This window comes from Calonectris borealis, chromosome Z (genome assembly GCF_964195595.1).
Source record: "Calonectris borealis chromosome Z, bCalBor7.hap1.2, whole genome shotgun sequence".
NCBI classification, from domain to species: domain Eukaryota; kingdom Metazoa; phylum Chordata; class Aves; order Procellariiformes; family Procellariidae; genus Calonectris; species Calonectris borealis.
In genome coordinates, this window is record NC_134352.1 from 62,715,619 (window position 1) to 62,726,022 (window position 10,404).

Here is a 10,404-nt window from a genome sequence, read left to right on the forward strand (position 1 = left end):
AATCCACATGAGAACGAGCCATTCATGGAGAGGAGGCCAGAGGAGCGCTCACTTTATTTGTTTGGGATATTTCTATATGCAGTGCTCACATCATGTCCCTGGTCATGATGTGACTCTTTTTCAAGGGGCATCTAGGTTGCTTCCTGTGCAGGTGGTTTGCTCAAGTCATGGAAATCTTGGATTGAAGCTGTGCATGCTTTCAGCATTAACCTTAACATCAATGCCAGCGGACAGAAGCTGGTGGTTTGGTCCTCCGCCAAGGAGCAGCGGCAAAGCAGAGAAAGAGGAATCCCTGGGGCGGGGGGATGCCGCAGCCTGGCCCCTGGCTGCTCGAAACACGCACTGGACAGGCTGGCGCCCAGCTGGGGGGGGGCATCGCAGGCGCAGTCCTGCTGCTCCCCTCCCTCTTCTGTCCCCACCACCCCCGAGGGCAGGCGAAGGGACATTGCTCACATGCACGGAGAGCGTGGGCTGGAGAGCACATCTGGCTGCTGTCTCCTGCCCTCATTTAGGCTTTCAGAAAGATCAATTGCTGCAGCACAAAGCAGAGGGGTTTCACATAAAGTCTGGTAAAGTCTGACGTGTAACGGTGGCTTTTTCTCTCTGCAGGTGATTTATGCTTTTGCTGCATCACCTTTTTTCAGGCTTTTCCTCGGAGCACAGGCTGAGCCCACAGCACCTCTTGCACCGGCAGCAGAGCCCATGCAGGTTTTCCTGCTGGAAAATGCGGGTTTGTGGCAGGGCAGGGCAGGGCAGGTGGTCCCGGTCCTCCCCAGCTGCCGTGTCTCCTCTCGGGGCACCATGCAGCCGCAGCAGGGCAACGGTCACAGCCCAAATCCCACTGCCTCAAGGCAAACCCTGATCCGGGTTTTAACATCCAGCATTTAAAGCAACCGTTTGGGTTCCTCTCTCTTTTTTGTGGTACCAAAGAAAACAGCAAACAAGGAAAATCTTGAAATCCATACTTGAAGGAAATGACTGAAAATTATTTTAATCCTTTGATCCTGTACAGACAGGTATTTTGGAAGCCCTGCTGTGTTGGGTTGCCAATCCCTTCTTCTTCAGAGTTACAGAAGACCCAGAGATTGACATGATTCATCTCCTATATAAGAGAGAATTAACGCCTTATAGGAATTCTGAGGGTGCTAAAGTCTGTTTAATATATATACACAACTCATTGCACTTTTTTTCTTTTTTTTTTGATTTCTTAGATTGATTCCCACTTACCCCTACCATCATTGAACATTTTTTCCAGGGCAAGCATGGAAGAGGAGCAATTTCCCAGGTTCATCCCACCTGTGGCACCCCTCAGGGGCCAGGCTTTTCGGAGGTGCTGTGCTCAGTGCTCTGACCGTGAGCCTTTCCCGACACGAGGGCCAGGCCAGGCACAGGGCCAGCTGGGTGGATTTGACACCAGACAGGATTTCCTCTCAACCCGATCAGCCGTCCTCCTGCCCGGGCGGAGAGGCTCCTGCAGGACCCAGGATCCCACCCAGAAACAGGACCCACCTTTCTGCGGTGGGGGTAGGAATTGGCATCCCGTGTCTTCAGCATCGTGCCAACAGCCCACATGATGCCCACGTCCGTGCCGCTTGGCTGGGCTGAGGAACGTGCCAGTACTTCACCATTGTGGTCCCCGCTAGGACCGACACTGCATCGGTGGTGGTTTTCAAGTGGGGGAAGGGCCACCACCTGTGGACACACATGATGGGTGACTCACCGTGTTTTGGTAAGCCTCAATGAGCCGTTCCTCTTGTCTAGCTCAGAAACCAGTTTAAAATGGAGAACTCCTGGGGGGGATGTACAGCCCCCGCCAGGGGACTTTCTGATTGCAGGGCAGCGCGACTTGTTTGCGGGGTGGCGCGGTGCCGGAGGGGCAGTGCAGAGGCCGCAATTCACTTGGCCCTCAGCAGCGTTCAGCATCTCACGAGCACTCCGTGACAAGCACCGTCACACTATTACCGCTGCTGTTCACATGCTCTTAAATTTCCCATCATGAGAGCGGGAAGAGTTTCGGCCAAGCACATAGAAAGTAATACCGTGAAGGGAAAAATACTCTCGAGGGCACTCTCCTAGCGACTCCCGTGGTCTGACAGCCCCCTTGAATGCAGTGATGGAGAAAGGATCCACCCAGCACTTGGGCACCGCAAACACCATCATTAAAAGCAGAAAGCATGCAGAAAAGGAGCGCTCGCCCTATGTAACGTGGGAGACGAATCAGCCTGCAACGGCCCCGGGTGCCGCAGCCATGGTTGCAGAGGGGCTGCAGCCTGGCCGAGCCCAAGCCCACGGCAGGCACCTGCAGCAAAGCCCCCTGCCAGCACCGAAGCCCCCTCCCACTAACTACTGCCATAAACTCTTACCCCTTCCCATTCACTCCTTTACGAGTACAAGGAGCTAAATCAATCAGATAGGCACATGTAATGAATAATTCAAAACCTCTCATCATTAGTCATTTTTACTAAGCTCAACGATTGCTTGTACACATGGATGAGAAGAGGAACTTCAGTCACCCGATACCAATTTCATAACGAATTCTTCATTACCTGAAATTGAGGCAGGCCTTGGAATTCATTATTTGCATCATAAAGCTTCCCATTTCCTCAAAAAACACTCCCCTCCAAAAAAAAAAATCTCTGGAGTTATTATTATACCCCTTTATGTCACACGTAAATTCCATAACACATAGTAATATACTTGCACTGCACGAAGAGGCAGGATTAGCCTCGGCTGATACCCCCTTCCGATTTAAAGGACTTCAACTTCGAGGTTTCTGATAGGGGTGGTTTGAGGAAGCACCCATGCCACCAGGGCTCGTAGCCTGCCAGAAACAAGACACAGGGTGCAAGTGCGTGTCCAAGCTGCCGCAAGTCCTGTCCAAGCCTGGAAAGCGCAGCGGGCAGGGCAGGACACCCCGAGCCTCAACCTTTGAGCCTTACCATGGAAAATAGCAAATAAACAAGGAACAAACATCCCAAACAACAAATTCCTCTGAAATTTTTGCTACCAGCTGCAGGGGGAGTAGGATTTCCAGCAAACACGGAGCTGGCTGGGAAAGAGGCAAAGCTGTTAGTGGGATACGGAGTGAGCTTTTTAGCTTGTCATTCACGTAAGTTACTTTGGTTTAAATTTCATAAATTAAGGAGGAGGAAAAAAAAAAAACAGCCAAATCAGATCAGCACAGAAGCATCCTAGCAGCAGATAAATAGGGCAGCAGGGCACCGGAGCCGTGGCCTCCCCGTGCCTGCCAGCCGCAACAGCCCACCCGAGAGGCTCAGGCAGAGGTGCAAAAGGGAGTCGGCTCTGCACTGGATTTTAAGCTTTGCTGCTGCCACATTGACTGCTCCCTTCTCCCCAGCCACCTGCGGGGATGAGCACAGCACGGCTCAGACACATCAACTCCAGCTACCAATGCAGCCGTGGTCTTCACACACTATTTCGGAGCCGAAGCTGCTGATTTTGTGTGTGTCCTTGGCACCAGAGAAACCCAGATGTCTCCATCTTCCCGGGTGTCCAGCCTGATGCTCTCCAGATGGCATCTTGATTGCTTGAAGCTTGACTGATCGAGTTACCGGGGCTGGATCGGCTCTGCGGTTCAGCCCACCCGGCCTCTCCCCATTGCGCTGGGGCATGTTTGCTGAGCCCAGTGTGTTTTCATCATGCCTTGCTCTCTCTACTAGGGGGTGAAGAAAGAGTTTCAGCAAGCCAGTCAAGCCTGCTGCAAACAAAGTTATCAAGTTAATAAGTCAGCCAGTTAAGAAAGGAAAAAGAAGGCAGGCTGAGCTGGCTGGCTAGAGCCAGCAGACTGCGCCGTCCGGGGCAGCGAAGACCAGACACTCCAGCCTGCAGCTGCCACACACATGCCCTTCTGAGAGATGGTTAGAAATATTGTCTCCCTTCAGAAAACTAATCATTACCTGTAATTTAAGTACAAGAGGAAAAGAATTCATTTTCAGATTGAACTATTGCTTTTAAGCTTTACTGTTTCTAACAAGAGAAGCATGTTTCAGCATAGTGATCCTTTTTGCATCAATATAGGCACAGATCTTGTGCCTATATTTCAGTTGTTTTACAAGTTCTTGTGACTTTCACAAGTGATGCACCAAATTTTGTTTGACTCAAACTTTCCATTGCATTAAATTCCCCTTTGGTGAGACGCTGCAGTCTCATCTGCCCTTTTCTTGTTTTACCTCCTATTTCACATTGAACTAACTCCTCTGTACTTAGTGGGGACATTTTACTCTACACAAGCATAAAGATCAATTTCCCTCACTTTCAATTTTTAAAAAATCTGTCTGCTCCAGAAAAGTATCAGCGCACAGTCATTTGACTATATTTAAAGAAGAGAAGTTCCTCTTTCATTCCAAAACTACTCAGTGTGTTTTGCTTACACTGAACCCGGGAGGTTCAGCAAGCATTTCTTTTCCTTACGACCTCCTTTCTAGCCGACTCATCCAGTTTCTCTGACCTTTGCTGCACCATCTCGCTTTCATTACGAGAAGATAGCACGAGATCATCCATTTTAACAATCCGCCTCACTCTGTAATGGCCCGTGAATTATACTTTTTGATTTTCTCAACGCTTGCCTGTGTTAGCTGCGAAGCATCCAGTGCCGCAGAGACGATGTGTGCGGAGGTGAGTGACAGCCGCCGGTCCCTCTCAAGATTACAGGAGCCATGTGTGTAGAGGATCGGTCTCTGGTGAACACTTGCCTGCTGATGTCCGACTGTTTTCTGTTCCCAAGGGGTTTCTCTCAGGGGGATGTGAAGGCCTTTATCGCAGAAATAAGGCAGGTGTCTTGAGATGTGCTCAGGGACATCAGTCACTGTCCCTCCTTCTCCTCCTCCTCCTCCTCACACCTGTGCCTCTGTGCACCCTCACGCCTCCGTGCACCCCTCCTGCCACTGCTGGGGAATTTTTGGGAGCCTGTCAAACTAGCACTGTGCTTCACCTCCCAGAGAGCTGGAAGGACGATAAAGTTTCACAGGGGTGTTTAGCAGATATCAGAGCTAGAGAGAGGACAGATATAAGGATTTTTGTCTCATGCTTGTGCTCTCCATACAGGAATTTGTACCCAGTGATGGGATGATGGCGTCTCTATTTGTCATTTGGTCAATCTGTGATAGCACATGAGTACAGGAAGAAAGTACCAGGGTTTTTCCGGGGGCAGGGAAAAAGGCTGACCAATAAGATTTTTGTTTTATTTTTTCAAAGTGGGAGACAAGATTAAAAAAAGTAAGGATTTTGATTCAGGGAAGAAGCACTGTGGAAACCCAGCCCTAGGCAGTGCATATTTGGGGCCAATAGCAAGTTCTTCACTGAATTAAATGTACAAATCCCCGAGCACTCCGAGTTGCGCAGTGGGATCCCCCAGGGATGGTTGCTCCTCAGCTCCCTGTGAGAGCTGCTCCATGCCCCGAAGCATAGAGAGAGAGCTTTCTCGCTAATTTATTTGAATGGTAAAAGATAGACACTGTTCTCATTTATAGTGACAGCTAAACACTTTTTATCTGTCTAAACCGCACGACATGGCAGTCAGCTCCATGGATTCTTCTTTGCTTATGAGTATTGAAAGCACTGGTTTTTCTAAGTCTATATTTTGCCATTTCTATAGTTACCAGTGCTATACTATTTCAGTGCTTTTAGGGTGAAGCCAAGGGCTCATAATCGTCTGCAGCCCCTCAGGTCATGCCAAGTGCCCAGCTGTGGGCAGCGCTGGCTCGTCCCACCCTGCCGGTGCTGGACCCAGTCCCATCCCCTGGGCGCTGAGCTCCAGCCAGACCCCAGCACGCCAAGGGGGAGAGGGATGGCGGAGGGCATTTTGTTGTCACAGTCCCTTTCCACTCCCTCTCGGCTCCTCCACGCCGCTGCTGGCATCTCTCTGTCCCTGCCTGCCAGGCCGCACCGCCTGCAGCAGCACGGGGCCATGGCACTGCCCCGGCGCCCCGTAGCACCCTTTGGTTACAGGACTTGTGCCCATAGGAAAGGAAAAAAAGTGTTTGCTGTGTCCACTTGTGGCTTGTCCGTATGTTGTGGCTTGCAACAAATACTGCTCTTTCCCCGCCAGAGAGGTTACCAAGTGTCTCCACTGCCCACCTGCCTCTGCTAAGCCACAGGCAGGCAGAGACGTGGTTTGGTCTCACTCACAGTCCCACGTGGACGGAAAGACCTGAAACTCGAACCTCGTGCACCATTCCCCAGGGTCCACACATGTGCACCTCAACAAAACCATGGTGAGCCACGTGCTGGTGCTCCCACGCCACAGGGCGCACACCTGCGCTGTCCTCTGCTCGTCACGGACTCCAGGCTCCACTGCATTTCTCACTGGACATCCCACCGCCTGCGCTTGCTTTCTTTGGGCTAATAGAATAAGCTTTGAGTCGCATTAAAATGGTCAGATAGGCCAACTGTGCAATACGTGCTTTTACTTCCCCGCAAGCAGAACATCGCCGAGCTTCCTGGCAGGATATTGCCAAAGCTGCAGCTCCCACGCGGCCCCGGGGACCACGTCCCTCCCGGCCGGCCCTGTAACCACCCCGGGCTTTCTCTGGGGTGGGGCCGGGGGAGGAGGAGGGTGGCACTGCGCTGGCTGCGCCCATGCTCCCCGTCGCGGCTTGGCAGCTAGGACAAGCGCGATGCTCTGAGCGACTCCACTGCCGTGAGCGGCTGCAGCAGGCTCTTCCAGGGCGGCGTCTCCCTGCATGCCACAGACCCAGGCTCTGGTTGAGTTTCGTGCAATCAGCAGGCAAAGGCACGTCAAGCACGCTTAATGAATTTCCCTGGTATCCACAGAGTGGCCTTCTCTACATAATAGATCAATTTATTTTCAGTTAAACTAAAAAGCCTTCACAGAAATTTTAAAGACTCAGCATATCAAATACCATCTTTGTCTAGCTTGACCTAAACCTTCCCGCCATCCTCTCGCTGCAGCGTGTAACTGCAGTTCAGATCCAATTAATTTGGACACGTTCCTTCTAGAAACGTTCCCAGACCTGCTTTTTTTACCTCCTCTCTGCAAGGTTTTCTTAAGACTTCTCTTAGAATAAGCTTTGTAGCAAGACTCATGAAATTCAGAATTTAAAACTACCTTGTGGGGATTCTTTCTTAGGGATTAATAATTCATCCAGAAGAGTAAACAATCCTCGTATGTGCTAACTTTGATAAGAAAGTACTACAGATGAAACTTCAAATTAGTACAGGAGAGATTCAAGGCATTCGTTTTAAAAAATACACTCCACAAAGCCCCAGGGCTGTACATTGCAAGCCTCCACTAAGGCTTCCTAGGGTTCTGGCTCATATGTTTGTAAATAATTCAAAATTCTGATCGTTTTTTTTTTTTGAAGTACCATAGTTTCCTATTTATATTCACAGTACATACCTCTTGCAGTTTCACTATATATTTTCCACAGATTACAGTAAATAAAAGCTATAACTGTGAAGGTTTGGGACTGAGAGAGATTCCTGAAAAACTACCTGTCACAACTGAAATCCTCGACTTCAGCTTCAACGTGCTCCCTTCCCTCCAGAATTCAACCTTCTCTGAGCTGAAGTCTCTTCTCCACTTGGACTTAACAAGGTATGGGAGAGCATCCTCACTTCTGCACATCTGGTTGGTCAAACCCCTTGCCCAAAGCCACCTTCTTGAGCACACGCCAGAGCAGCACCTCCCTGTCTTCACAGGGGAAACCACCAGCAGCACTTGCAGACAGCTGTGAAGTATTTTGCTAAGCAGAGGTCGGTACGCTTGGGAAGTATCTAGGCTTCTCTAGTGACAATCATTTGCAGGACAGCAGGTGAAATATGCGTTTTCCACATATTACTGCTGCTAAGACAGTAGTGACAGCAAAGTCACCAAAGCAATTTTTTAATTCACTTTTCTATAAAGATGTTGTTCCCTAAACCCTAGAGAAAGACAGGTTTGGTCCTTGTAAACGCCCAGCTTTTTCTATAGGAAAAGAGATTTTCACTTTATTAAGCTGGACACTAAAAACCTCATGTCTCCCTGACTTCTACAAATGCCTCCACACACCCATCATTTCAGGGCAGGTTTTTCTTCTTACCAGGACCCTTTATTTCAATGTGAGCTTACAAATACTAGGCAAGCATCACTGGAAAAGACAGACACTTTTATCCTGGTGAAGGCAACTGATCATGAGTTCTTACAGATATGAAGTGCAGTTTGGATTATCACGTATATCAGGAGAGTTTTGCAAGACAGGCCACTGATGCTGGTTTCTGTTGCTTTCTCAAGGTGTCAGATCAACTGGGTGTATGATGGCGCCTTTCACAGCAACAAGCAGCTGAAGACAATCATCCTGACTGGAAACCTGCTCATGTTTCTGTCTGACACAGCGTTCGCTGGCCCACGGTCCCTGAAGCAGCTTGTCTTAACGCAGACGGGAATAACCAGTATGTCCTTTATTCCGATGACAAATCTGGACAGCTTGGATACCCTCATCTTGGGCAGCAACCACATCTCTTCGCTGCAGCTTCCTCCCAACTTTCCCACGCAAAACCTCAAATACCTTGACTTTCAAATGAACAACGTAAGAACAATCACAGCAGAAGATGTCCGCGTTCTGCGAAAGACCAGCAATATAACTCTCATCTTTAAAGGCAACGACATTAAATACATTGAACCTGGAGCTTTCCAGTCCCGTTTCTACCGTTTGGACTTTGGGGGCTGCACTGACATCCCTGGGGTCCTGGTGGGGATACAGAACTCCACAGCCCAGACCCTTTGGCTGGGAACATTTCACGGTGTGGAAAAGGAGCCCTACATAAGCCCCAATGTTTTACAAGGCCTCTGTAATATCTCTGTCAAGGATCTCTATCTGCAGCTACGGCACTTCAGAAACCTAAACGCCAACACGTTTCAGTGCTTGACCGGGCTCCGAAAGCTGGACCTAACTCAAACCCACATCAGCGCATTGCCCCCCGGCATCAGCGGCATGAGCTCGCTAGCGGAGTTAGTTCTCAACGCGAACTCTTTCAAGCACCTCTGCAATATCAGCTCTGCTTCCTTTCCCTCCCTCACCCACCTCCACATCAAGGGGAACTTGCAGGTCCTGCAGCTGGGCTCTGGCTGTTTGGAGAAACTGGCAAAGCTTCAACATCTCGATTTAAGTAAGAGTCATATTGAAAGCTTTGACTGCTGTAACAAAGCACTGGGCGGTTTGAGCAGTCTTCGGTACCTGAATCTGAGCCACAACATCAAGCTCCACCTCCAAGACGTGCTCATTAAGGATGGTGCTAACCTGGAGCTGCTGGACCTAGCTTTCACTCCTCTTCATATCAACACTTCACAGGGTCCTTTCCGAAATTTGCATCTCTTGCAAGTGCTGAATCTTTCCTCCTCCCACATTAATACTAGCATTCAGGATCTCTTTCAAGGCCTGGAAAACCTCATGCTCTTGGACCTTAGTCAAAATAACTTTGAGTCGGGGATCATGCCAAAGGACAAACTGTTCCAACAGCTATCCAATTTAGAGGCGCTAATTTTATCATCCTGTGAACTGACAGCAATAGGTGGCCAAGCATTTCACAGCCTCAAGAAGTTACGGCGTGTTGATTTGAGCCACAACAAACTTCTTGCATTCAGCACAGATGCATTTTCAAATCTCAAGAGCATCTATCTCAATTTTGCCCACAACAGGATCCGTATTGTACCACATGACAAGCTAGCGCCCCTAGCTGGCCACTGCCTAATCAATTTAAGTCACAACCCTCTGGACTGCACCTGCTCCAATATTGGTTTAATCACCTGGTACAAGCAGAATCTGGATAAAATTGAAGACCCTGAAGAAACGAGATGCTCTGAACCCAAATTGCTAGCTGGGGCTCAGCTGGCCACTGTCTCGCTCTCCTGTGGGATCAGCATGGCAGGAATCATTGCAGTTGTCCTGGCTATTTTATCCTGTTGTGCCCTTTTCATTTGGGGTGCTCGCTATTTTAAGAAAAATTACCAGCAAATATAAGTTTATGACGAAGATATAGAAAAGATGTACAGCAATTGTATTAAGATGAAAGGCAACTCACTGTTTTTTCTGTGACCTGTATTTTCTTAACTTTTGTAATACCCTTTCCATTTGTATTATAATTTTTAGGAAAATGATGAAAAAATTTTATTTGAGAACAGGAAAAATAAACTCTGACCTGAGCCTTGAACACGAACAACTTCTCTTATAGAGAAATCCCAATTCAACTCAATGTTAGCCCTGGTGTCCCAGCTACTACAGCTAATTCACCTGTAAACAGAAGATCCAAGGGCCAAAATGCAAGCTTTGTTCTCTTTAAAAAACAGAAAACCAAACCATCACCACCACCACTCCCAACAGAAAAAACCCAGGCCAACCAAACCCTCACCCTCTATCAAATGCCCTTGAAAAACAATGCGATTTAAGA

The 10,404-nt window shown here is 48.8% G+C and overlaps 1 protein-coding gene across 1 annotated transcript; it reads left to right on the forward strand.

Annotated features, from left to right (window-relative positions):
* The first annotated feature begins 4,623 nt into the window (after nucleotides 1–4,623).
* Nucleotides 4,624–10,404, forward strand: CD180 (CD180 molecule). Its single transcript, XM_075137808.1, has 3 exons — nucleotides 4,624–4,635; nucleotides 7,410–7,576; nucleotides 8,252–10,404. The coding sequence occupies exons 1-3, from the start codon at nucleotides 4,624–4,626 to the stop codon at nucleotides 9,975–9,977; spliced, it is 1,905 nt and encodes a 634-aa protein (XP_074993909.1). The 3' UTR covers nucleotides 9,978–10,404.

Coding starts and splice junctions, on each gene's coding strand:
- CD180 (XM_075137808.1), top strand. Junction 7,577..8,251: donor CTCCACTTGGACTTAACAAG/GTATGGGAGAGC, acceptor TGCTTTCTCAAG/GTGTCAGATCAACTGGGTGT.